At 50.4% G+C, this 27891-nt stretch overlaps 1 protein-coding gene across 3 annotated transcripts in view; it reads left to right on the forward strand.

The window, feature by feature from the left end:
- The window catches only part of PLXNA4 (plexin A4), a 561131-nt gene extending 551768 nt beyond the window's left edge, over positions 1 to 9363 (forward strand). For all 3 annotated transcript variants that reach the window (XM_045511048.2, XM_045511049.2, XM_010947522.3), the window contains 2 exons: positions 3797 to 3947; positions 6376 to 9363. In XM_045511048.2, coding sequence (XP_045367004.2) covers positions 3797 to 3947; positions 6376 to 6471 — 247 coding nt within the window. In that variant the 3' untranslated portion in view covers positions 6472 to 9363. The remainder of the gene's footprint in view (positions 1 to 3796; positions 3948 to 6375) is intronic.
- The last annotated feature ends 18528 nt before the right edge of the window (positions 9364 to 27891 follow it).

The following is a 27891-nucleotide window of genomic DNA, read 5'->3' on the forward strand; positions in this document are numbered from 1 at the left end:
TTTAAATTGGAATCAGCCTCGTGGCAGCATCAGCCTCACTCGCAGTCGCGGGCTTTCCACGGAGCGGGGAACAGAGGGCAGCTGCAGCTGGGCCCCCGGGCATTGGACTGGGGCGTGTCACATGTTCACATGCCGTCTGTCACATATGTCACCCCTGAAAAAGGTTAAGATTTTTAAATATCTTAAAATGCCTCCTAAGGAAGCTATCCATTCAAAATATAAAACTGTGGCCGTTCACCCTAGGAGCAGTCTGGAGATGAAGGATGGACATTTCATGGACTTCATCATTAAGCCACGAGTCAAACATTTATGGTGTCCACCATGGGTGTACTGGACACGGGGATATATTAGACTTGATCCTTCCCCTGTGGCTCTTGTGGTCCAGGAGGGCACACAGACAGGCCCTCAGCAAGCCCCCAAGCTGTACTAGTGGGGAGCGCAGGGAGTGAGGGCCTGATTCTGCTGGGCCTGGAGAGGCCAGTGAAGGATGCACAGAGTAAAAGACTTTTGTGCAGGGCCTTAAAGGGCAGGTGTCTGTACATCAAAGCATCAGGCTCTAAATGCATTTCACGTCTACACCGTTGTCCTTGAGGGGTTTGAAGGGATAGGGATACCTGGCTCTTCTCTAGAGTTCAGGGCTCTGGAGACCACCTTCTCAACCACTAGCGATCCTACAGGGAGAGATAGGATGCCCACTGTCACACACGGGGCCCATCCCATAGAAACCCACGAATGGAAAGCACTGCAGACTGGTCAACAGCAGAGAATCCGGCTCTCTGGGGCCCCGCCCTTTACAGCAGCTCCTGGGGACCAATGTCAGGACCACAGTGGTGCTGGCTTCCTACCTGGTATGAGCAGAGACAGCAAAGAAAGCTGGGTAAGGCCAGTGGTGGGACCCAGACCTCCCCCATGGGCCAGGCCTTGGCCAGCTTGTGGGGCGGGGGGGTTCAGTCCCTTCTGAAGAAGACATCTGCAGGAAGAAATCCCACGGGAGCAAGTTCAAGTACAGGAGCCCAGGCTGACCATTCCCTTCCTTGCTGCCCACCAGCTGCTAAGAACACTTGTCTGAACTTCATTAATGGGGCCTCACTGCGTTCTTCACAATCAATAAGGCTTTTCGGTGGCAGAGCCCAGTGCAGAGCTTCAGCACAGCCGGTGCTCGGGGGGAAGCTGTTGTGCACCTAGCACAGGGGGGCCGGAGCAGGGCCACTGTCAGGCTCAGGGCTGCTGGGCAGAGCCCTGGAGAGGAGGGGGAGAGGTTGAGGCAAAGGTAGCAAAGATCTGCAGGGAGGCTGGGCCCACTTAGCCCCGGGCAGGCCTGGGGACAAGGATCCGAGACCCACACTCATCTAAGACGTCAAGCTATCCAAGGCCATTTAGCCCAGCCATTTAGAACGTGCTGAAGATGAGGACACGTGATTGATCCATGCATGGGCTTGTGGGTGCACAGACGTGCACCGGTCTCGTCCAGCGCCCTCTGCACACAGGCAGCAGAGGAGGGACGGCCTCCCAGTGCAGACCTGCCCTCCCCGTGAGAGGGAATAACACACAGCATGTCCAGGAGGGTCGCCTCCGTCCCTTCCAGTGAGAAGTCAGGGCCCTGCCCTCCCCGACTCCACTCTCAGCCCCACCCCGACGCCTCTCCTTCGCCTTCTCACACACAGACACACTCTCTAAATATTCTCTTGGGAGAAATGGACTGGGCATTTAGTGCACTACAAGGCGGGCCACAGCAAAGGGACAGAGTGTTGGGTGTCTGCTGTGTGCAAGATGGTGGTCCCTAACGTGGGCTCTCAGGCCCTTCAGGGACCACAGAGGTCGCAGTAGGAGCCCTGATGCATTTGCAAAAAAAAAAAAAAATCTCGACAGAGCCACCCACCTACCTGCAAGGTTTCACAAGCAAGTAATGCAGATGGTGGGAGTTTTTGCTTTTGATGACAGTCCTGTCCCATCAGGGGGAACCTGGGGTTTTCCTCCTGGTCAGTGGCTCTGACTATCCATGGGTGACAGAGAGCGACTGTCTGGAGGAAGCCCTGGACATAACCGTGTTGCCAGAGCCACGTCTGGCTGCTGGCCGTGGGACAGGGTGAGAGGAGTCGTTTGGTCATATTTTCCCCCATATGACCTGCGGACATAACCCTTTATCTGACAAACGCTCGGTAGGCGTGGAATGGTGAGGGGACAGTGGTACAAATCTCCTCGGAGTGGCTCACACCCCTGGCCTCCGTGATAAAATGGAACATTGCGCTTATTGCCTTCCCGAAACAGTGGCAGTGAATCAAGTCTCTCACTTGAACTTTCATACCTAGGATGTGATGACTTATGTCCCCGAGGAACTTGAAGATGTTTTGGGGTGGGTTGCAGGCCTGGAAGAGAGTGGGTGCTTCTGGGATGGAGCAAAGGAGCCAAAACGAAACAGGACAAGGAGCTGAGGGGCCCAGGGCTCTGGAGGTGAGGAGGGGCGGGGGAAGGGAAGACCCTACACTGAAAGAAGGTTGTGAAGAGAGTTAGTCCAAATGGGACCGGGGACGGGACAGCCTCAACGTGGGGCTGTGGGCTGTGGCAGGGTGGCCCGCCCAGCCCTTGCCGGCCTGGGGATGCTCTGGCGCAAACTGAAGTGTCATTCCATTGCAGGCCCTTGAGTCTGAGGGCTGGAGTAGCGCACAGGTGCCACCTCTGCCAGGCTGTCACCCAGCTCCTGGGCACGGACGGGGAGGGGTGGAGGTGGGAAAACAGGCACAGGACTGATGGATTCACGGTGGGTGCAGTGAGGATGCAGATGGGAGAGACACAGGGTGGGGGGCCAGGGGGAACCAGAGGCTTTGAGAATACCCCCTACACTCTCCTGATCTGGGAGCTCTGGGAAGGGCTTGTCCTTGTCGCGTGCACTTCCACGCGAGAGTGAGTGACTCTCCTACAACTCTGTGCCCCAGCTGCCCCACCTGCCCCACCTGCCTCACCCTAGGTCCTCCCTGGCGAGTGTCCCCGCACCCTCCTCTGTTCTAAGTTATCAAGTTCCCCTTCCCCAGCACTGAAGCCACAGGCATTCGGCGTGGGCTGAGCGGGGACACCGCAAGGACTCCTGGGTGCGCTGCCCCACTGTCCTGATGCTTCCCCGCCTCTGCAGGTGCCTGGGTCACTTTTCTGTAGCCCACAGCCCAAGGCACCTGGGAGGGGGTGGCTGTCTTTGGGGCACTGGGGCCCTTCAGTTCCTCATTAGGAAACTACACAACTCCCCTCCGCTGGGGGAGTTGGGGGTTGCTGCATAAAATGTCAAATTGCAGAAATTAAAAATGTAAATGTTGGCATCTAATTAACCAGTTGACAGCAGTGCACAGCTTCAAGTGACAGTGACTGATTGCCTTCTGCCAGCCTCTCTCCGCAAGCAGCCCCCAGCCCCACCCTTCTCCTGGTTAACCCTCAGAGAGGGGAGGACGTCGGGGGAGAGAACTGCTTAGAAGAGCCCTCGGGCCCTGTGGATGGGACGTCTTGTGTCTGTGGGAGGGGGTGTTAGAAGGACCCAAAAGGTAGCCTGGACCACTCTTGAGGAGCTGGGAGCAGCCCCTCCTTACTCCGGCCCCACCCTGTCTACCCCCTGACAGTCTCTAGGTCACTCCCAAATCCCTTCCCTCGGTGCCTCCTGCATCGCGAGCCGCAGAGGGCACTCCCTGGGCCAGACCCAGAAGCCTCGCTGGAAGAGAGCCCACCATGGTCCCCGGGGCGGGGCGGGGCCCGCACAGGCATCCACCTCCCCTCTACTCCATACGCACGGTTCCTCACTCCCATCCCTCGGCAGGTATTACTCAGACATCGGGAAGATGCCGGCCATCAGCGACCAGGACATGAACGCATACCTGGCGGAGCAGTCCCGGATGCACATGAATGAGTTCAACACCATGAGCGCGCTCTCCGAGATCTTCTCCTACGTGGGCAAGTACAGCGAGGAGGTGAGCCCTGCCCTGCTCGGGGTCTGCTGGGAAGGACTGGGGCAGAGGTCCGGAAACCCCTGCCCGCAGCAGCCTCGGTGCACAAGCGCACCACCTGAGACCCTCCCCACCTCTGCTGGGGAGACTCTACCACCCAGGCCTCGGGGCTGTGCTCCAAAGACTGGGATGCTAGGAAGACTCCATTCTGCAGATTCTACCTTAATCCCTGTTCTTTTCAGACATGTAGATCGAGTATCTGTTTTTTTCGTTTTTTTTCTTTTTATTTTTTCTCTCCCGCTATTCTCTCCTTTATTTTTTCCATTGCTCTCTCTAATCTAATTCTCTTTAAATAAACAGTTTCCCACTCCCATGGGAAGATCATAAGGTGTGGAATGGAATGGAATGGAATGGAAAGGAAAGAGGAAAGGAAAAGAAAGGAAATGAATGGAACAGAACAAACAAGATAGAATAGAATCAGAACAGAATAGATACAGAACAGAGTAGAATGGAGTCTATTTCGAGTTGCTGGATTCCCTCGTTAGGAAATCTCACTGGGGTCATTGCCCCTGCAGACGCTGCCTTCTTTCTGACCAGTACAAAAGTGCTTATGGGAGTTCCCTTGGTCATACCAGCATAGACCAAGTGGGTTCAGAATCCAGGCTGCCCACATCTGGGCAGCAGCGTAACCACCCTCGCTGTGAGTGGAAGGCAGTGACGGGAGCTGAAGCTGGCACCCCGGGTTCTTGTCCTCCTCTCAGCCTCGTCACCGGGCGGGGGGGTGGAGTGGCCTAGGAACCCCAGGGTAAGGAAGGAGCCCCCGCAGAGCCCAGGGCCTGGTGTCCGCAGGCCATGAGTAGCATAATGCTGTGAACCCCAAGTGAAGGGAAAGCCAGCGGCGGGTCCTTTAGGGGAGGGACCGCGAAGCCAGCTTGCAGGCCAGTTCAACTGCCCTGGACCAGGGCAGTTCCAGCTGCCTGTGGCCACGTGAGAGGTCAGGACGATGTAGAGTATGCCAGCGTATGTGTTTATTTTTCCCTTAAGCCATTTTTATTACACTCAAGTTATTAAGACAAGCACAAAATAACCTTGCATACTGGATCACTCATTAAAAAAGGAGAAAATATGACCATATGAAGAGATTTACAAACGACACATGTGTAAGCTGACAGAAAATGGGCAACTTGAATGGGCTTGCTTTTTTTCTTTTAGAAATTCTAAGTTTTCATCCTGAAAAAAGGACAAATAAAATACAATGCTCTACATATGTGTAACCTTGAAAACAAGAAAAGTGTGACTGTCTTATCTTGGAAAGGACTATCCCTTAGTCTGCAAGTACACTCATCTACTGTTGGTTTTAAAATGTCCCACCTTTATGAAATGTTGGGGCCAGTAACTGATGGTTCTTGGCCAGCTAAGAAGTTGGCAACACTCTTGGTCTCCCAGTTAAAAATATATTAACTGGGCTGGGAAGTCCAAAGCTCTGGGAGCTTCTCCTCCAGCCTTCAGCCTCCTCTTCCCTCCTGCCCCTCCTCCCCCTGCTCCCTGAGACCCCCACACCAGTAGGTACCACCCCTCTTTGCTCCTGGAGTGGGCGTGGTGCAACAAGCATGCACGTATGTTATGTGCCTCCCCTGGAGCATCCCAGAGAGTGGGTCGTAGTTCCCACATTTCACAGATGAGGAAATGAGGGTTCCTCGTGTTCCCCCCTTCGCCCAGCTAGACACTGGGGGAGCCGAGATTCAATCCTACAGCTCCAAGTCTGAGTCACAGTCTAATCCATTTTCCTTCATGTGCCCACAGTCTTCCCATCATTGTCTTCCCTCAACCATCTGACCTCAGAAAAGGCTAGTAGACACTGTCCATTAGGTGTCAGTGACCAGTAAAGCGTAAGACATAAGTCTTCAAGGGACATTTGTTTCTTAGCAGACAAAGTGGAGCCAAATAACTCTCTAAATGTGGAATTTCAGGCCTTGATTTGCTGATGGGGGAAGGTGTTCTTTTTTCAGAAGTCAGGGTGGGATGTCTTGATATCGTGAAATTACAGTCTCCCTGAGACCCTGAGCACCACACCTTCCGTGGGGTATGGACCTGCCTGCTGGCTAACCTGTAGGTAACGGCAGCATCTTGGCGCAGTGTCTTCTGCCCGGTGTTGGCTGTCTTACACAGGCAGTGAAATGTGCCCGTTTATTCAGACATGCTGATGTGTGCGCTCGCATCCGTGCTCACTGATACGTGGGTGCCCGGAAGTTCATTCCCCAAGCCCGAGTGCCCCCCATGCCTCCCCATCCCCGTCACCCAGGCTTTCTGCTTCCCCAGCCACTTCGTCTGTGCAGCTTCACCTGCACACGTCTTCCCAGACCTTCTGACCATGCTCCCCATCTGTGTGTACCCTACGAACAAGACACAATGCACGCAACTAGTAACCTCCCCGTTCTTGGCTCTTCAACAGATTCTCGGACCTCTGGACCACGATGACCAGTGTGGGAAGCAGAAACTGGCCTACAAACTAGAACAAGTCATAACCCTCATGAGCTTAGACAGCTGAGAACCGTCCTTCCAGGGCCCCCCCTGGAGGGAGGGACACACCAAGCCGTGCCTCAGTCTAGATTATCATCTTTACCAAGTGCAAGTTCCGACTGGCGTCAGCAGCATCCCCTGAGCAGCGCTCTCTCTCTCTCTCTCTCTGCCTGTTTCCGTCTCCCTCCTTCCTGGACCCCTTCTCTTGCAGTTGCTCTGCTAATACGACTGAACCAAGCCGCCGACCCTCAGTTAGTCCAGAAGGCCCAGCCTCCGGCGAGGGACCTGACCGGAAGACGTCAGAGGGCGCCCTCTTTCTCAGCGGACCCCACGTGTCAGCTTCAGGGCCCGAATATGGATGAGGAGCCGTGGATGGAGGATGTCTCTGTGCTGCTCCCTCACCTTCCACTTTGTGACAGCCCCATACTTGTCCAAGTCTTGGCCTGGGGAGGAGGCAGTGCGCTCAGTATACCTTCACTGGGAAGATGTCACCTGGCCCACATTTCCATCTCCAGAGGGTCTGTCAGTGGTGTGGTCCCTTTGCAACCTTGAGAAGAAAGACTGTACCTCCTGCCTGTGGCTAGAGTCGGGGTGTGAGGAGTTGAGGGGTGCCTCACAAGCTGCCTCCCTCTTGTTGGATTGGCATCCAGTGGCCTCCTTGTCCCCTTACAATGTTCTTGGAGCCTTTCCAGGTACCCATGGGGCCCTGCCTGCCCGGTCCCTTCTCTGCCTGTGGGTAACCAGACAGGAGAAGGAAGAGCAGTTACAGTCCACCGTGGAGATACTCACACCCTCCCAATCTGGCTCAGAGCGGCAGCGATGTAACATGGAGAGGAGGAAAGAAAAGATTTGCATCTACCCTGGAAGCAGAATTGGTTGTTTTCCATTCACCCCCACATGTAAACAAGCCACAGCCATCATCCTCGGTCTGATCCACTGCAGATCCTTGAGTGCTATCTAGAGAAAGCGCCTCCATCCTCCTCGGTCATCGCTCATCAAGGGTCAAGGTAAAATGCAGAGTGCGTCCAGGAGATTCTACCTCCAGCTGTGTCCATGTCTCCATTCCCACCGTCCTTCCTGAGAGCTCTCTGGAGTGAACAGCCTCGCCCCTGTCCCCCAGCAGAACCTGGTGCCCCTGCTATGCAGATGACGTCGCCACTGGACTGTTCAGACCCCCTCGGGAGTCATTTCATCAACATCCCAGCTGTCTCTTTAGTGGCTCTCCCCCCTCATCTCCTTGGCAGTCATCGCTGAAAGAAACACACTCAAGCACAGCCTCGCAGAGACAAACCGAAGTGCCAGCCAAATTCAACCCCAGGCTTGTCATGTTTGGGAAGGACCAAAGAATCAAGAGGAAGGACCTGGCTGGAAATGGGAGAAGGGACATACAGCTGACCTTTGCCCTGGCATCCGTCTTTCCATCCGTCCTTCCATCTACGGACACATCATTTTAGCCAGCAGGCGAGTGTGTGCTCAGCCATGCGTCCTAGATGAGCAGGGGCTCTGGTGAGAGACGGTCTGATGGAGGGCGCTGGAAACCTGTAACCTTGAAGGGACCTTAGATGCCGCCTCTGTCCGTGGTCCAGTCTCCACCACAGACTCTCTCCTGGCAGCCCCAGTGTTGGGCTGTACACCACTCTGGGAGACAAGCAGAGGCATCGGCTGAGGTGGAGTTGGGGATGCGGGTTCCACAGTCTTGCCTTCACTTCCTGAGCATCAGTCATCCTTCCCTGCCATCCATTCAAAAGGTGCCCCACGTGGAAAGAGGAAGGAACCACACCGTTGCCAGCAACGCCTGTGGAGCAACTTGTCCTTAAAGATTGCTGGCCCCTTGCATGTGAATACATGTGCGTGTGTGTGGATCTGTCTGCCTCAGGAGCAGGCAGAGAGCTCAGAAAGATTTCTTGTCCTATGTAGGGGGATTTGAAGCATCTCCCTTCCCTGCCCTTACTCATCACTCATCCTGCAGCTTTGGGATATTTCAACACTTGCTTTCTATGCTGAGTGCTGGGGGGGTGGGGGGAGGTGAGGTCACCTATCTGTAGGAAATCAGGGTGGGCACTGGACAAGGGAAGCCTGGACCTGACTGGCAGCCGGGCAGTGGTACCCAGAGCAAGGCATGATGTGGCGTCAAGGAGAACAAATGATGGGCAAACACAAGTATCCTAACCAGCGGGAAGAGGAACATGGGAACAGATGTGCATCAAGGGGGGAAAACATAACCAAAGGTTTTGGCAAACGAAGTGCCAGGTGGAGAAGTGAGGAATTTTTACCCTTGATCATTTGATGTCCTCCCCGGAAGCCAAGGGCCCTGGCAGGCCAGGAAGGAAGCATGCGAGAGGCAGGCTGAGGGAGCGCCCGGGCCATGAAAATATTTTTTTGCACATGTGAAAGATTGGGGAGAAGAAAGACACAAACATATTTAACACAGATATGCTGAAATGGAAGCTGTGTGTGTGAGTATGTGTGTGTGTGTGTGTGTGTGTGTGTGTTTTGATTTATTTTTTAAGTTTTGCACAGTTAGAGGAGAAAAATGAACAAGCAGGAAAAAAGAGACTGTTAATCCTGGTTCTGCTGAAGCTTTTCTTTCTTTTTTTTTTTTTTTAACCGGATTATTATTATTGTTGTTGTTGTTGTCGGTACAAAACTTTTTTTCCTCCACATTTTTGTTGTAAGAGAAACATTAAACACCTCAGAGAAGCATAAATGTCAGTAAGAAAGAGAGGAGAAGGATGGGCCAGTTTCCGTGCTCTGCTCATTTCTCCTGGAGGAGGGGTTGGGGCAGAGTTGACTTTAATTGGTGGGGTGGGTTGTAACTGGTGCTTTGCCTGCAGCCCTGCGGCTGCTGGGGGATGGAGAACTGGAATAGAGTCACGCAGACCACAGCCCATCTTGCCCATAAAAGCTCTCTTTCCCTTTGCTGTTTGTTTTCCATTTCTTTCATTTGGATTCTTGGTGCATGTGTGATACATTTCAATGTAAAGACAAGGCAGCATTGTTGAAAAGCTGCTCTTTGCCCCAGATCTTCGTTCCAAACCTCCCCTTGGAATCCTCCATCTCCTGCTGGCAGGCCAGAGAACCCCGGCTGGCCAGCACGCGACAGAGAAGGAACTTGGGCAGACTGGGTCCTGTGGAAGAGAGGTCCCCTGAAGGCCCCCATCCATGTCACAGTTAACGTGCAGGGTGACAGTTCTGTTCAAGGTGGGACCTTTATCTGACTCCTTGAGTCCTGGGCAGAGAGCAGGGGAGAAAAGGCCCTCTCTTCTCACCTCTCCTTCACCCCACCCCTTACTCCTTGAAACCACCAGGGTCCAAAATGGTACCAGGAGAACACACAGTGAAAGTAAGTGACTGGGGTTAGATGGGGACTTTGAATGTTGGGAGGAGATGGGATGGTGCCGGGTGGTGGTGAGAAGCAGGAAGAACTTTACCAGGTCCTGAATTTAAAAGAATGGGTGGAGAGACACTGGGAAAGTCAGCGGCAGGCTGGTTGTCTCTCCCAGGGGCACAAGTCTCCCCAGGTGCGGGCTCTGCTGTTCTCTGTCCTTCCTTGTAAGGAGAGACCCTGACATTTCTTGGTAACTGCAAATAGCATCATTAAGTGCCGTTGGCTATTGTGTCAGTTACTTCCTCAGGAACATTTTTTTTCTTGCCTTCTTTCTACGTGGTTTTGAAGTCAGGGACCCAGGAGAACCTGAGTGTCCCATAGGCCAAGGTCTGTTCAACCCCCTGCGGGATGTGCACCCCGGAAGCCAGCCCTAGAGCCTCCCTCTCATGAGCCTGTGGGCCAGTGAGTGAGTCTGGAGATGCTTGAGAGAGGGAAGTCAGTTTAAACAAATCCTGACAGCTGAGGCAGACTGTCCAGGACCATGCCCAGGCAGCCGCGGAGTGAGGTCTCCGATCTCTTCCCCACAGGCCCAGCTCGCACCTCCCAGCAATGTCGGTGGGTTATCCCAGCACCACCACCCCCTTCCCACGCCCCAGGTCCTCGTGCTTTTGTCCCCTTTGCATGTCTGGCTCCTGAGTGTGCCCCCCGACCCCATCCCTCTTGCCCACCTCCAGCACGTGTAGCCTCTGCCCCAAGGCCATGTATCCACTAGAACACAGAAGCTGCTCAGCCCCCTGTGGACACCTCCGCCCTCAGTCCAGCCCCTGGGACTGCTCTAGCCCCCTCTCACCCTCCAAAGCTGCCTCGCTGAGTGCTCGGGGCTCCCTGGTCCAGCCACGGCCTGGTGGGTCCCCCATCAGAGAAGCCACAAACCATCATCTCCCAAATTCTACTACTCCATTCTACGAGGCAGGTGTTGCAGATATTTCCAGAACCCTTAACAACCCCTGGCTCTGACCTAAAAGGGAAAGCCCGGTATCCCACCTTCCTCCTCTCTCAGGACTAAGGGACACGTCCTTTGGCTTCACAGGATGCGAAGTCAAATATTTAACCTAGTGAAGGTTAAGGTTAATTATTGTTAAGAACAGACTTTCCTGCCTCCCAGAGAGCTGAGAAGGGGGAGATGCTCTGCAGGCAGAAGACTGGTGGACACGCCTTTCTCGGCCCCGAACCACGGCCCTTCCGGGAACAGCCACCCCAGTGAGCATCCCAGCGCCAGTCTCTGAGAGGCAGTTCTGTGAACGAACACTCTGCAGGTACCAGTCCCTACTGTGCCCCCAGCGGACCGGACCCCGCCCCAGGCAGATCCTGCCTCTTCCCTGGCCTTTCCTCTTGCTTCTAGTTCACATCGTCTAGAACCCTCTCTCAGCCCCTCACTCTGCATCACCTCTCAGGACAGACCCCTAAGGGTCCCTGATCCCTCAGCCCTTCCCTTCATCTTTAAGCTGTCGGTGGGCTGAGATTAAGGAGGGAGCCCAGGTGTGGATGTTAAATACAAATTACTGGGGTTGAGGGGACAAAACTCTTCACCTGCGACTTCCAAGGCGAGGAGGAGGAACTGGAGGCAGGGGGCCCTGTTGTGAAAGAAATGGGTCAGGACATCCCTGGATGTGGCCATGGCAGGGACGCGTCCTCTGTGGCTGCTGACATCATCGGTGTTTCCCCTGCGCCTTCGCTGGCCGGAGCCCGCAGCGCCACCTCACCCCACAGGTGTAGCAAAGGCGTCTTATCTTACAGAGTGGGGAGCTGAGGGGTGGCCGCAGGTGACTTCGAAGGGGCCACGCCTGAGGGAGGCTGACACACTATGAGCCTCTTCTTGTGGTGCAGGAACACTGAATGGCAGCCTCCCATTCAGAAGGGAAGCTCTGCAGTAAGATCTCAGACGTTCTCAAGAGACCTTTTTTTAAACTCCAAATCTTTGCTCCCCAGTAAAATTATTCTTTATTAGGGGGAGTATCCAACTTTATAAAATGTATAGGATTTTTTGGTTGTAAAAAATGGTTGTAAAAATAATTCACACTCATTAGAGTTCCAATTAAATTCCTTGGGTAGACCGGTGACTACCCTGAATCAAAACTAAACAAAACAGAAAAGTCCCTAATGAATAAAAAGAGATTTCTGTTTGTACTGGCAGAGACAGTGAGCTTGGCCGGTGGGACGGCGGCGGGGCAGGGGGATCTGGGTCCTGACCTTGTTCAGGGAAGCCCCACCTTCCCTCCGCTCTATCCCCTTTCACTTCCGTCCAGGCTGCCCCTGGTGTTGCTGACTCCTACAGCTTCCCCCAAAGGGCAGCAGGGAGACCCTATTAGGGATTGATCATGAAGGGACCCCTCCCCCGAGAAGACAGATGCTCATGGCAAATAGGTCTGTGCAACTCATCTTCCACCAGTTTCTTTATCTGGAATTAGAACTTCTTTTGTTGGTACCTTTGATCTTACAACTCAAGCACATTTTGGAAAGGCTCCCATACAAGAGCAGAATTCAAAACAGAGGCTACAGTTACAGAGCAATGCAAAGGACACTTAAGAAACTGAGATGCCATTTTACCAAACAAGGACTATTGAATGCAATTCAGGCACACGACTAGGATGGTGTACGTGTCCTTGTGTGTTCTCCTTCCCTCATCCCTCCCCGATGTTGCCGTCAGCTTGTTGGCTCGTTAAACTCTCTGTTCTTTAAAAAGAAAAGCTAGTTTACCTCAAAGAATCTTGTTTCCATTTGGAAACCATGACTTTGTGTTTTAAGGTGGACGACCGTCCCCTCCATCAGTCCCTGCCTGGGCCTGGCGTCCCTGAGGCCGGAGGTCCTGGTTTAGCCATGTCTTGGCTGTGCTGACCAAGAATGAGAATCCCAGGCCCTGAGATGGGAAGAAGGATCGGAGGCAGCTGCCCTCCTCCCCAGTTTAGCTTGTTGAGACCAGCCTATCTCTTCCAGCAGGGTCCTGCCGAGTTACCATAGCAACCAGCAACTAACTCCAGGGTACCACAACAGACAATGGCTCAGTGAGCCTGGGGGTTGGGGGAGAGGAGTCTGGCCTGGTCAGATGACCTGGAGTTAAGTCTCAAACACTGAAGAGAAGAGGAGGAACAGGAAAAGATGGATGGGTGGTTTAAGGAACAAGCAGTGGCCTCTGGGTCTCAGAGATAGGCCACTGAAGGAGGGAGGGCAGTCATTCCTGTTCCTGTCACTCGCTTCCAGCCCTGCCCCACTTCTATTTCCATAAAGCTCCCACCTTGAACACCGACCCTTTGTTAGAACAAAGCAAAATATATCTTTAGACAACAGTGTTATAATGAGCCTCAAAGATATGTGGATGGAATCTGTTGGAGGAAGGAGGGTCTTCTGGTTTTGATTTTTAAAGAAGAGTATCCTAGTAAGATTTAAAAAAAAAAGATTAAAAAAAAAGTTTTTAAAAAGGAAACCTATGCTATTTAAATTGGAGCCCAGTTGTAACTTGGTAAAGGCAAGCTTCTGTACCTTTGTTATAATTAATTGTATACCTGTGTATGTAAATATAAGGCATTCCTATTTTGCAGTTCAGAACAAAAAAAAAAACCTATTTGTAATATAGAATAAAGTTTATTAAAAAATAATAAAAATGCAGTTGGGTTTTATGTTATATGTGTGTGTGTGGAAGGGGGAGGGGGAGAGGCTGGGCCATGAGGACGTGATGGATGGTGGTCTCCATGGTGCAGATACAGCACCTTCTCTCTCCAACTATGGGATGTCTTAACTCAGCCACCAGAGATATATCCTTTTCCTGAAGGCTCTGTCCTCAGCTACCAAGCAGGCATCTCAGGAGGCAATAACCCTGCAAAGCTGGGGAAAACATACTACCAGTCAGTGCCATCAGCAGACGTCACGTTAGCACGGAGCCTCTGAATCTGTCTCAGCACAGTTCTCCAGGCACACACCTGTGTCCTGGAGGCAACACAAGGATCACCATCCCTGCTTCAGGTCTTCTTGGCAAGCTATGCATAAGCATAATGATTTGTGGGTCCCCTTGCCCCCATTTTGATAGAAGGTGGAGCTCTTGAACCCAGATGTGCCTCTGGGATAGAAACAGGATAGGGAGAAGAAAAGGAAAAGGGTGGCAGTGGAGTTGGGGGAAGGGAAGAAGCCAGCCCATCTGCCTGTGCTCACGTCCCCCTCCGGCCCGCACCTACGGCTGCCAGGTGCTGGGGCGAGGGGCGGGGCAGGGAAGGCCGCTGGAGCAGCAGAGCCCCGGTCTCGACCCAGGAAATCTGTGTCCTCTGCTCTTCCTTCCACTGGCTGCCCTTGGGCAGACGCTTTCCTCAAGTCAGCAGGTGGAGAAGCTGGGCGGGATTTCTCCATGAAATTCCAATGTTCTTCTTATTTAAAGGAAAAACCATGAAAAAAGAGAATTGCCAAGGAAGCAGGGTAAGGAAGGAGAGACAGGAACACACGGAAAAGGGAAGATCAAGTAAGAAAGGTAGGAAGGAGGAGTGTGGGGCAGATGCAAGACAGACCCTGGGAACCCCAACAGCAGAGAGACTTCTGTGTCCTCTGTCTCCCTGCTACCCCTTAACCACCAAACCTTAGGCTCCTGGGAGTGAGTGACCTCAAGATCTAGCACAGACTGAAAAGACTGCCATCAGCCAGAGGTTTTGTTTTTTATTCTTTGGTAGTTAAGACTCACACAGAAAGTAGACTTCATGAACAGGAAGGAGGAGCTGTTTTTCCTTCTCAGTAGTGAGGCAGGCTGTGGTAGAAAGCTCAGACTGGGACTCCACACACGACCGAGTTCCTGCCCTGTCCTCAGGCTCCGTACCTACATGATCTCATACTTGACCACAATTAGCCACCCTGACCCTGAGCAGCTCACATCTCTGTGATTTTGTTTCCTTACCTGTGAACTGCAGACATATCTAACTACATTATGAAACCCAGAAGATGGAGGGTGGATTCCTGAAACTAAAGTGGGAAAGACGCAGCACACTCTGAAGGGTCATACATGCGTGGGGTGCTATTAATAGACATACAAATGATACTGCACGATCAAGAGTGGATTGAGCTTGGACCTCAACAACAAATTTGGAGGGAATGCTGCATTCATCACCTTGGGCTGCCAGAACAGAAGATCAGACTGGGTGGCTTCAACAACAGACATGTATTTTCTAACGGTTCTGAAGGCTGGAAGTCCAAGATCAAGGTGCCAGGTTGGGTTTTTGGTGAGACCTTTCTTTCTGGCTCAGAAATAGCTATCTTTTTTTTTTTAACTTCAGAAATGCATTTATTCACAAATGATCTGTGCAGCCACACTGATAAACAAATCTCTTGAGTGTCATACACAGCCCTTCCCATGTCGTGGCCTTAACACACGGGGTTAAGAGCAAATAGCCGTCTTCTGTGTCTTCACGCAGTCTTTCTTTCCTCTGTGCATCCCTGGAAGGAGATCTCTGCTGTCTCTTCTTACAAGGATAGCAGTCCTATCAGATTAGAGCCCCACTCTTAGGACCTCACTTAACCTTAATTACCTCCTTCAGGGTCCTATCTCCAAATTCAGTTACATTGAAGGTTTGAGTTTCAACATATGATTGGGGGGTGGGGGGAAGAGACACAATTCATTCCATAACAGATGCCTTATTTATTCATTACAGAAGAGTAAGTATCTAACACCTTAAGAAATACATATTTTTTTATCATTAGACTATGAGATTATTGAAGGCAGAGCCCATACCTCAGCTGAACTTATGTTACCCAAGTTTAACAAGTGCCCAGTACAGAGCAGATCACAGTAAATCGTGAACAGATGGAGGAAGGGACAAGGGGAGTAAGACTAGGGGAACACAACCAGCCACAAAGTTGGTCACTGTATTATCTTCCCAACTGTGACCAGCATGCCCTCCACTATCTTTCCTATTTGGCCACATACCCCCTGCCATGAATGTTTTATCTTTAGGAAACCGATCCTTGAGTTGCAGCTGGTGGCTATCCCTGGCAGGTGAAGAGAACAGATGTTGTGGTCAAAACCTCTCCCGGACTGGTTGAGCCGCCCCCGGCTGCACAGTGGTAGGCCGTCACTGTTCAACAACACACACTTCCCTGCCCTGAACGAGCATTTCACCTAGTTCCCACCTAATAAAGGTGGGCCGACCAAGCCACGTTCTTTGGGCCAATGAAATCTGAACGTTAGTGATGTAAGCCACCCGCAGTACTCCCTCAGGTGGACCATGGAGTGAGGACGATGACACAGAGCAAAGCCACCAGATAACCCTGACGGTTATGCAGTATGAGTGAAAAATAAATCTTTGCTGTTTTAAGTCACTGAGATGTGAGGGCTGTTTGTTACTGCAGCATAACCTAGACTATCCCAATTGTTACAAAGCACAAGAAATTTACCCTGGCCAATAGGTTGCCCCTTAGCTGATAGCTGGACGTGTGGAATCTCACCTTTCACCTACAGAGAGTTATTCTTTTAACCTAAGTCCTTTATTTTTTAAAGACATTATTGGCTATTTGTATACTATGTGAATCATTTTGTGGAAGTTCCTCATTTTCCTAAGCTGAATTTTGGACAGATTAGGGAAGATGGGGAAGACTCAGAAAAAGAAGAAGCAAATCCATAAAGAAAAGGAACAAAGGAAGCGGAGGGGAGGGGAAGGATGGGGAGAGAGAAATTAGCAGGAAGAAGCTTGGGGAGGACAGCACCTTTCGCCAGCTCTGTGCTGGAGGTTTCTGCCTGGTCTTCACCCCACCTGCCTGCCGTGGTAAGAGTGCTCAGCCCCAGGTGGAGGTCACAGCACTCAGATCCCACACTGCTGCCATGAGAGGCCATATGCACCACCTAAGGATGAATCCACCAAGGTCGTTTTAAAACATAACCTACAGTGCTCTATGTACTTTGATTTTGATCAACGATCAACTTATCAAGAAAGCAGAGAATTCATCCTTACTGGTGCACAGACCGCGTTCTCCACCCAGGTCCCTGCTCCAGATGCCAGCAGCCTCTAAGCGACCATTAACGACAGCTCCTCGTGACGCCTAGAAAGGCCCGTCCACACACACAGGCTGGCCTCTCTCAGCAGCGCCTGGTACTGCCGGATTCTAACAAATGGGTTTGATGATCCCTCTAAGATACAGGCAAGGGAGGAACTCATGCCCCAACGAAAGGGGGGCCCTTCTTACCCCTGTTCCATATTGAAGGACCAACCTGGGCTGCTACTTCTCCACCTGCCAAGTTCCCCAACCATCCCAGGTTAAGACTGTCCAACTCTGCAGATGCAAAGGCAGGGCATGGGGGGACAGGATGCACAGCGGTCAGGGAGGGGAGGCTGGCCGGTCACTAGGGATACACTCTCAAAACCCATCACCCGGAGCACATCAACTAAAAGGACCAGATCACAGCGTCCCCCTGGGTGTGCCTGCCTGCACTGCCCCCAACACCTCCGTGCCCTTCTTATTCCTTCTTCCTCTGCAGCTTCCCTCCAGCTGTGTTATTTCCTGTGGGCAGCACAGGAAGGATGTGCCCCGGACCCAGAGCTGTGTGAGCACCCTACCTGTCCAGGCAGCAGTGACTTCGATCCTCCTTGTGTAGCCTGAGTGTGTTCTCTATGTCGAGTAATGGTAAACCTGCCCATCACTGTCCAGCCCTGTCACCTGGGGCAAATTCCTAACTGTCTCCAAATCTTGGTTTTCTCATCTGTAAACAGGGGAGTCATAATGCCTCCTCACAGAGTTGTTCAGAGGCTCAAGTGAGATAAGTCTTTCAAGGAACTTAGAGCGGGTCCTGACATCTTGTAAGCTTTTTAGTGGACAGTGGCTTTAGTATTGAGCGACAGGCTCCTGAAGGGAAAACACCACATGTGGATCTCTCCGGCCCTAGCTCATGGGACAGTACCCAGCACAGAGTAGTCGCTTTAAGAATGTCTATTAAATGAATGAATAAAGTTTGTGCAAGAATCTCTCAACTGCCCAGATCCTGAAATGCAAGTATAGAATATAGCTTCCCAAGAGAGTACAGAAATGGATAACTGAAAATGATGTGTCCGAATTTTCCTCCAAAGCAGAGCCTGAGACAAGGGCTTATGAGCAGGGGGTTTATTTGGGGAGGGGTCCTGAGATCCAGGAGCGGGGACAGGAGAGTGAGGACGAGCCGACTCAAGGGTGTATTATCAAGCTGGTCTCCACTGTGAGCAGCCAGGACTCAATCCCCTTTGGTCCTCAGAAACGGTGCACCTCAGGATGTGGCCTCTAGCTCCCATCCCCCAGTGCTGGAAGGTTCATTCAGACTTTTAGATCCACAAGTGTATATGAATGGTTTGGTGGCTCCCAGCAGTGACCCCAGTGTTAGGAGCAGCAGAGTCCTGGGACAGAGGCAAGAGGGAAGCAAGTTCTGTCCCTAAAGAAGATGCTGTCAGGCTACATGCATGCCACCTGGTTCCTATGGGGTTGAAAGGCAGGTCAAGAGGGTATCAGGAGGGGCACAAGGGACGCGTACAGTGCCACATGCAATCCTTTAAAACCCTTAGTAATTACATTAAATTAATTAGGTTAAAGTCATTTCACAAAGTCTTTTCTTGGTTACGCACCCTCCATTTGCTCCCTCCTCTTCACTTTTCTGTTACTGCCATCGCCATCCTCCTTTCCATTATTCACAATAAAAACAAGAATTTCTTCCACCGTGAAAGCTGTGACTGACACACGTGAGATAAGGACATCAAAGTGACACTGAAAGCCGGACGCTGGTGAGGGCTGGATTCGCCCACTGGCTCTGTGACTCATCACAGGCACATCTCAGAGGGACCTGTTGCTGTTCAAGCTTCCCCAGCACCTCTGCCTTTCTTTCCTGAGCTGCACAATTAGCACCTTATCCTGGATGGCTGTAGCCTCTAATTGCCTGTAAAACACCACTCAGCACTTTATTTTAACAGACTCAATGCTGATCTGTACATGATAATTTTATTCCCTAATAATTTCACCTTTTTTATGTCCTGTCTCCTCCACTCAGTAACAGACCAGGTCTTAACATTTCTTTTATTCTGAACTCAATGCTGGATACACGGTAACAAGATTGTTTTCTTTGTTTTCTTTAAAGCACTAGGCCACAGATCCTGAAGACAAGGTTTTCTAAATGAACTTAGTCTTTTGTATCCCAATAATTTAAAAAAAAAGAGGTTTTTTTTTTGCACCTAATGATGAAATATTTTATTCTGCATCAAGTTATCCTTCAGACTAGGTATTGCTGATAAGATACAGGGAGGAGATAAAGGAGAGAATACAAGTTTAGGGCAGGACTGTGACCCTGATTTAATGCCCTGTGACAGAGGGTCATCACCTTTCAGGTCACAAAGAACTTCCTCAGAGAGATGATTTCAGGAAGTGAGTTGATATACTTCTATTACTTCCATACATTACCTCATTCAGTAGGTGTCACTGCTACACCCATTTTATGGATGAGTACATTGAGGCTCAAAGCAATAACAACTCCAGTCCCACAAATAGCAAATGATAGAGGTGATGGAGCTGGAACGTGAGCTTAGGTTTCTCTGATTCTTAAGATTACACTCTCGATTATGCTATACTACAACACTCGCTAAACAAAAAGCTTCTCTCCCTGCCCACCCCCAACCCATCTCTCATTTATGGGTTGATTATCACCATAGTTGTGGAAATGCAAAGGACACTGGAGAGAAAATAAGAAAGATAGGCATTGTGCAGCAACATGGATGGACCTAGAGACAGCCATTCTAAGTGAAGTAAGCCAGAAAGAGAAAGAAAAATGCCACATGATATCACTCATATGTGGAATCTAAACAAAGGAAAAAAAGAGGACACTAATGAACTCATCTACAAAACAGAAACAGACTTGCAGACATAGTAAACAATCTTACAGTTACTGGGAGCAAAGAGGGTAGGAAGGGATAAATTTGGAAGTCAGATTTGCAAATGTTAACCACTATATATAAAAATAGATTTAAAAAACCAAGTGTCTTCTGTATAGCACAGGAAACTATATTCAATATCTTGTAATAACCTTAAATGAAAAAGAATATGAAAATGAATATATGTATGTATATGCATGACTGGGACATTGTGCTGCACACCAGAAACTGATACATTGTAACTGACCACACTTCAGTAAAATTTTTTTAAATTAAAAAAATAAATAAGATAGGCATTGGATTGCAATTGTTAACTAAAACAGGGATTGAAGAATAAAAATTGAATGGGAATTTAGCCGAAAGACACAGGACCTGACATTCACAAAGATGAGACCTTAGCATGCTCCCTGGTGGGGTGCACAGGAGGGATCTGGGTTCTAATCTCCAACACCCTACGTAGCTGTGTGTGAGTGGCCTCAGACAAACAGATTTACATCTCTATGCCTCAGTCCCCTCATTTGTGAAATGGGAATAATCTGTGAGAAAATTCAGATAATCGGTGAGAAAGTGTTATTAGGTGCGTGATGTCTGACACGCAGTAAGCACTCCTCAAGAAAGGTAGCTATTTTTTAATTGAGGTAGCATTGATTTATAATCTTCTATAAGTTTCATGTGTACAACATTATATGTCTACTTCTGTATGCCACTCCCCTCCCCCGCCAGTGCACTCACCACCAAAATTTAGTTTCCAGCCATCACCCTCCCTCCTGCCTCTTCCCCTCTGGTAACCACTACTCTGTTCTCTGTAGCTACGCATTTGTTTGTGTTTGGTTTGATTTGTTCATTCATTTGGTTTTCATTTGTTTATTAGGTTTTTTCTTTTAATTGAAGTATAGTAGATTTACATTATTACTTAGTTTCAGGTGTACAGCAAGTGATTCAGTATTTTTATAGCTTATACTCCATTAAAAGTTATTATAAGGCAATGACTATAATTCCCTGTGCTACACAGTATATCCTTGCTGCTTATTTATTGTATACATAGTAGTTTGTATCTCTTAATCCCATATCCTTCACTTGCCCCTCCTTCTTCCTTCTCCTTCTTCATGACCACTAGTTTGTCTTCTGTATCTGTGAGTCTGTTTCTGTTTTGCATATACATTCACTTGTATTATTTTTTAGATTCCACATGTAAGTGATAACATACAGTATTTGTTTAGTTTCCATTGCCTGAGGAGACATATCTAGAAAGACATTGTGAAGACTGATGTCAATGAGCATATTGCCTGTTTTTTTCCCTAGGAGTTTTATGGTTCCAGGTCTTACATTCAAGTCTTTAATCCTTTTTATGTTAATTTTTGTGTATGGTGTGAGATAATGTTCTCGTTTCATTTTTTTGCATGTGGCTGTCTTAGCACCATTGATTGAAGAGATTATCCCCTCTCTGTTGTATGTTCTTTGCTCCTTTGTCATAAATTAATTGTCCATATATGCATGGGTTTATTTCTGGGCTCTCAATTCTGTTCCATTGATCTATACATCTGTTTTTCTGCCAATACCATGCTGTTTTGATTACTACGGCTTTGTAATGTAGTTTGACATCAGGCAGTGTGATGTCTCCAGCTTTGTTCTTTCTTTCTCAGGATTGCGCTGGCTAGTTGAGGTCTTTTGTTATTCTATATAATTTTTAGAGTTTTTGTTCTATTTCTGTGAAAAATGTCCTTGAGATTTTGATAGGGATCACACTGAATTTGTAGATTGATTTAGGTAATATGGACATTTTGACAATGTTAATTCTTCCAATCCAGGAGCATGGAATATCTTTCCATTTATTTGTGTCTTCTTCAATTTCTTTCATCGATGTTTTACAGTTTTCAATGTATACGCCTTTCACCTTCCTAGTTAAACTCATGCCTAGGTATTTTATTCTTTTTGTTTTCTTTGTTTCTTTTTGCTAGCTCATTGTTAGCATATAGAAATGTAACAGATTTTTGTATCTTGATTTTGTCTCCTGGAACTTTGCTGTGTTCTTGCTGTGCAAACTTCTAATAGTTTCTTGGTGGAGTCTTTAGGGTTTTCAAAAGGTAGCTATTTTTAACAGCGCGTCATTGACTTGCTATTGGAGACATGCTTCCTGTGGCCTTTTTTTTAAACCCTGGACAGGACAGAGGCCACAGCTAGAGCCAGGGGGATGGTAGGCATCTTGTCAGCCACCCCCGCCTCCTCCCAGGGGCACATCTTCCCAGCCAGAGGAAGCTCAGTGCTAGCTCCCTCAGCAGTTGCCTGCTCTCAGTCTGTGAGCATCTCTGTATTCACTCCCCAGTGAGAGGCTGGTGAAGGCCATTTTGCCAAATGGCCAACTGGAGACACGGCCCAGACAAGGAGAAACAGCAGGGCACCCTCATGACACGCTACCTCATCCAAAGACAGAGAGGATGTTGTGAGTCATGTCCCAGCTGTGTGGGTCCACAGGGCCTTGCAGAAGGTGGCTGCCTCCCCATGGAACCCCCAGAGCCCCCTCCATCTGGGGTCTGGGGCCTGCAGCTCAGCTGGCCTCTTCTGTCATGGTCCTTTGGATCTCACATGGACACAACCCCACAGAATCTCCAAAAATGAGGCCCAGCTGCAGGCACCCAATGCATAACAGGCAGATGGCCACAATGATCCCCACGCTCCCCAGAGGGCCTAAAGGGGCCGCTTAAGGCCTCCGCCAAGCAAGTCCCTCATCGTTGGCACCCTGATCGGCCTTCTCGGGGGCCCTGAGTAAGAGCTGAGGCCCAGCTGGGGGAAGGAGCAGGCCCCGGTGAGTTATGAGGCTGTAATTCCATCAAGGGCTTCTGGAGAGATCGTAAACTCACGTCCCACGTCTCCCCGTCCCCCCAGCCCTTTTTCTCCCCAGAGTGATTTACAAGCCTATAATTCTGAGGAGGGCCTGCTTCTTATTTCACATAATCCAAATGTTTTCCTAAAGCAACATCAGGCCTTCTCTTGGCGCCCAGCTGCCTGCCTCAAAGCCAAGGAGCAGCAGCCATGCCCCCTGGTGGCTGGAGGCCCAGGTGGGCTCCGGGGTGGAATTTCCTGAGCACAAGGAAAGCCAAGTCCTGCCTGAAACCCAGTGGGTGTGAAGGGCCTCAAGGGCTCCCTCTGGGGCTCAGGGACCTGCAGCTGTGGCCAAGAAAGCATTGATTTCTGTGGCTCCAATGATGCAGTTGACAAGCATTTATTGAACCCCAGCCTGTGTGGCACTTGCTAGAGATGCTATGAGATCCCATGAGCCAAGCCCAGTTTTCATTCTGTGGCTGTGTTTTGGCCCTTCACATCCCTTCAAATACTAAATACTGCATGTGTTTCTGCCACAGCCCCAGCCCCTCCTGGCCCGAGGCAACACTGTGAGGCCAATGGGAGGTCCATCACCTCCCAGTGTAGTTGACGCTTGCACTATCTGTCTCTGCCATTAGAATATGAGCCCCGTGAAGGCAGGGACCTTCTCTGGTTGGGCTCTGCTGTATCTCCAGCATTTGGAACAGTGCCTGGCCCCAAGCAAATGCTCTTGAAATGTTTGCTGAGTGAAGCATGAATGAAGGAATGAGCAAACAACTGAACACGTGAGGTGGCTAGATGGCCTGCAGCAATGACTCCAATCGATGACAACGGATGAGAGGGGCTGGCCTCAAGTCCTAGCCCCAAGCTTGAGCGTGAAGGCTGGTGGGCTGGAACAGGAACCTTCCTGCCACCTCTCCCCTATTGCTAAGTTTGCTTTGGGTGGAGGTCCACAGACAGTGGATTGCATGGTGGAGTAAGAGGGGGACGTTCCTGGAGCTGCCATGGGGACAAGGACATAGAGCGGGACCCCTGAAGGGTAATCCATCCTGCAGCTGTCATGAGGGCCTCTTGTCGGCCTGCCTTATGTCTTTCATGGGCAGCTACAATGGTGAGTGTCATCACTGGGTCCCCAGGGCATCTGCCTCTGGGATCAAGACAACAACTAATGGCCCCAGCCAGGTAGCCTTGTGATCACCTTCTCTGGCCCAGATTCCTTCCAGGCCCACCATCCTCCCCACCTTTCTGACTTCTGCCTGTGCCTGGCTTTTCCCTTTAAAATCTGCTCATGTTCTCTTCTGTGGTGACTGGTAACTATGGAAACTACAATTAGGCTGTTTTGCTCAGTGTCTCTAAAAATTGCCAAGCACAGGCAGCAACAGCGCCTGACTTATCTGAGACCCTGCCTGGGCTCTTCCATATGTTCTTTTAGGACACGCCCTCTGAGCATTTAAGAAAATGCTCCTCCAGCTACCTGAGATGAAAGTTCAGTTTCTCTTTGTAAAAACTTCCAAATCATCGCCATCCCATGTTTTTGTAAAACACAATGAAAGCAAATTAGAAAAATGAAAAAAAAAAAAGATGCACAACATATAAGCCCCAATTTTATGATGGTAAATTCAGTAGACATAAGGGTACCCTTTCTAATAGCTATAAAAGTTTCTCAGTGCTTCCTCTTAATTTCCTTACTAGATCATTGTGGGTATCAGTTTGTGGCTCTAGTCTTGACTATACTTTGAATAGCTGTGGCCTGGAACCCAGGAAGACAGCCCAGAACGCCACCCAGAGTCTCACCCCAGTCCTGATGCCATCTCTGTCCAAGCCTGCAGACCCTGTCCAGCTTGGGGCCTGTACCCAAGGATTCCTCGGGGTGGAAGGTGGGGCTTCACTGGGCACACTGACAACCCACGGAAATGCCTGCACTTAAACTTGAGCAAGTGTGTGTGAGGAAAGCAGCTGCAGAGGTTTTCACACTTTCACAAATGGAATGTTGCTTGCGTGCACTCTGAGGCTTTCTCAGCAAAGGGAAAACAGAACCTCAACGTACAACTAAGGTGGAAATGACTCTGCCACATACACGTCTCGTGGGTCCACTGGAGTGCACTGACTCAGGGACGCGATGGAGCCGGGGATGACCCAACAGGAGACCCCATGCCTCCATGACTATACCTCCATCTTGGTCCTGATCTGTGCCACACTTTGGGGGTGATGTAACTGGTCACTGATGATTGTCACTGTTAACAGGCAAGTTATGGACGTGACACCCAATTCAAGAGACACCAAAGGGGCTCCATCCTTCCCATGTTCCCCAGCCACCAATGCCCTTCCCTGGGGGCACCGCCGTCACTGTCCATCTCTTTCTTTTCCTAAGGGAGCCCACATGTCCTTTGTGATGCAGTTATTTAGTTTGATGTTTGCAGGGAACACAGGCTTGAACTCAGCAAACAACAGCATGAGTAGTTAAAGCCTGTCTAGCTACATACAAAGCTGGGGGTTTTGTGGGGGGTTTTTTTGTTGTTTTTTTTTTTTTTTTTTTGAGATAGTAGGGGAAGGGTGAGTATCTTCTCAAAGGAAAGAATGACAGGGCCACAGAAAAAAGAGGTAAGTAAGACAAGCGAGTGGGCATGAAAGGATGAGAGAGCCTGCTCAGTAATAAAACCATCCATCCCCCGGCTGGCTCCCAAGGCCGGGTTCCAGAGTGTGAGCGCTCGGCTGGTTCCCAGGGATCAACCTGGACTTGGCTGGTGATGCGTGGAAGCCCTTGCCCATGACCCAGGCCCAGCCCTCCTCTGTCAATGGCTCTTCCTACCTCTGTGCTGAGGAGGAACTTACTTGTTTACACTGTGCTCCTGGAAACCTTGGCTTTGTCTGACAAGTTTCGTCTTCTTTGTTTTTAAAATATAATTATGGTATAGGCTGGAATCTCTCTCCATGCAATTTAATTGAGAAGCTAGCCCTGCCTTCTGGGGCCAAGATAACAGTCTGCACGGGGCAGGGTGGGGATGGAAGGGAGAGACAAAACAAAGCCAACTTTCTAATCATGGGTATGTGAGAGCAAGGGAACATCTGGGGAGAGGCAGCCCTCCCAGGGTTTGCCACTGGGAAGCTGGGAAAGCAGGATCAGATGCAAGAGGCAGAGCTGGATGGGCTCGCTCAAGCCAGTCCCACACACGCTGCCAGCCCTGGACTCTCTCCTAACAGAGGCCGTGACCTTAGAGACAGCCACGGAAGGCTATCTGGCTCCCAACTCTACTTCCGGTGGTCAACTCACCCCTGAATGTGAGCCCCCTCTCCCCTCCCACCTGGAGCAAGAGTGGAGGAGGCCACACCCCAGGCAGAGTCAGCATTTACTGGACCTTCGCACGAAACACACGGGCTTCACTGTTCTGGGCACAGAGTGGGATTCTAGACCATAGAAGGCCTGGTCTTCGCCCTTCAGAGCTTACAGTATAACTAAATAGACCATAAAAGGGAGTTAAACAGATGACTTCACCACACTTTTATGATGGCAGGAAGAAATGCTACAAGACAGATCATGCATGATTAATCAGTAAACGAGCAGGAGAAGTGTAATCGCACAGGAGCCCCACGGATGGAGTGGACGCAAGGCGCTGCAGACGACTGAGGGGCAAGCTGAAGCTTGATGGATGGAGAGGTCGAGAACTGAGGAGAGGCAGGTGACCGAGCCAGTCAGAGAAGATCAGAGCCCCCAAGAGCTCAGAGAACCCGTCCCCCCACCCCCACCCAAATACACTCCGGCCCTGACATCTGGGAGCAGTTGAGACCTTGCCCCAGGTCAACAGTTGGAGCAGGCCAGGTCGTAGAACTTCCGGTTCCCTGAGCTGGCCCCAGTGATGCCCCCATAGCACCTACCCCCTGCGGTGGCCTGACAGGCAGTGGCAGGCAGGCAGCCATCCTAGAGCTGGTGGCAGGAGGGGGATCAGCAAAGCTCTAGTGTGCGCACCTGAGGTCCTTCCTCTCAGTTCCTCCTTGCCATCTGACGGCACCTCAGCCGGCCCCTTCTTCTCACTTACCCACAGCTAAGTGGTGTGAACTGTTACTGCTTTTCTCTTTCTTCTTGTTCCCCCTCGCTTTCAAGAAAAAAAAATCAAAGACACAGAAGAAAATTGCCGCTAATGTTTCCTCCTCTCCCTCCATTAGAGCTGATGCTTATAAATATTGAAGAGCCAAGCTCCACCAAACTCGGTGAGCACCACTGTCTGCTGGCTGTTCACTCCCCTCCTTCATCTCCCACGGCAACCCCTCCCTGGAGGGAGAAGGAAGGATCTCGCTTCGGGAAAGCCAGGGCGGCAGGCGGGGGCTGTCTGAGCGGGCTGGGTCATGAACAGGGGTCGGGAGCCCCTTCCTATTGGGGTAGCTGGGAGCCCAGAGGGGGAGTGGCCAAAAAAGCTGCAGCCCTCCCCCCATCCCCTGGAGAAGCACATGGGAGCAGAGGTAGAGGGCAGAGTCAGGGACCTTGAAGGGGAACTGGGGTTCTCTGGAGGACATTTGGGGAAACAAGCTACTAAAAATAAAAGAGCTCTAAAATAAAGAAAAAAACAAAACTTGCTCACATCCACCCCTCCCACTGACTCACAAGTGAGATCTGGAGCGACAGGGCTCAGGAGGTGCTTCTGAACTCTGCCATTCCAAAGACTTAGGAGAGGACACCCCAATACCTGGGGAACGGGTGTGGAACTGCTTGACACCCAGGCCTCCTTGACTCATAGACTCAAACACTGAGGGCAGAGTAGGACTAGGCCCATTAGTGGCCACGCCCTCTCCATACATAAAGATGAGATGCAAATAGGTAGACTTATGGCAACTAGACCCCAGCAGCCCCCACACGTCTCTCCCCAGCTCAACTAACTTTCTAGTTCTTCCACTCATGCAGTCAAATTTTTCTGTTCAAAAAACTCAATGCCCTCCCCAGGCCCTCTCCTGAGGTGTTCTCGAGCCCAGCTGTGACCGTCTGGACAGTAGCACATCCTCTGAGGGCAGGTGTGGAGCTGTCAGGACACACACTGTACACCGATAAATCAGTGGTCCTAGCCCAAGCTTGTGCTCACATTAGCTTGGCGTAGATTACCATATAAATTGGATTTGACTGCCATTTACAGTCTCCCTTTCCTAATTTACCCTTTTCTACTTCCCTCTGCCCCAGTGAACCTCTCTCTCAAAATTCTTTTATTTTCAGAGGAAAAGAAATCCTTTCTGTCTGAACTCCAAGCCTGCCCCACCCAGCTACAGTTTTCCTTTTCTCACCAGTCCAATCCAAAAAGTGATGCCCATGCCTACAGACTTGATGTGAATTAACCTGATCTATCTTTCTCGATGCCTTTGTGTTTTGTAAAGTGCCCTTGCAGTCTGTTTTACCGTTCACTGCCAACCTAGC

Source organism: Camelus bactrianus, chromosome 7, assembly GCF_048773025.1.
Source record: "Camelus bactrianus isolate YW-2024 breed Bactrian camel chromosome 7, ASM4877302v1, whole genome shotgun sequence".
In the NCBI taxonomy this organism is placed as follows: Eukaryota; Metazoa; Chordata; class Mammalia; order Artiodactyla; family Camelidae; genus Camelus; species Camelus bactrianus.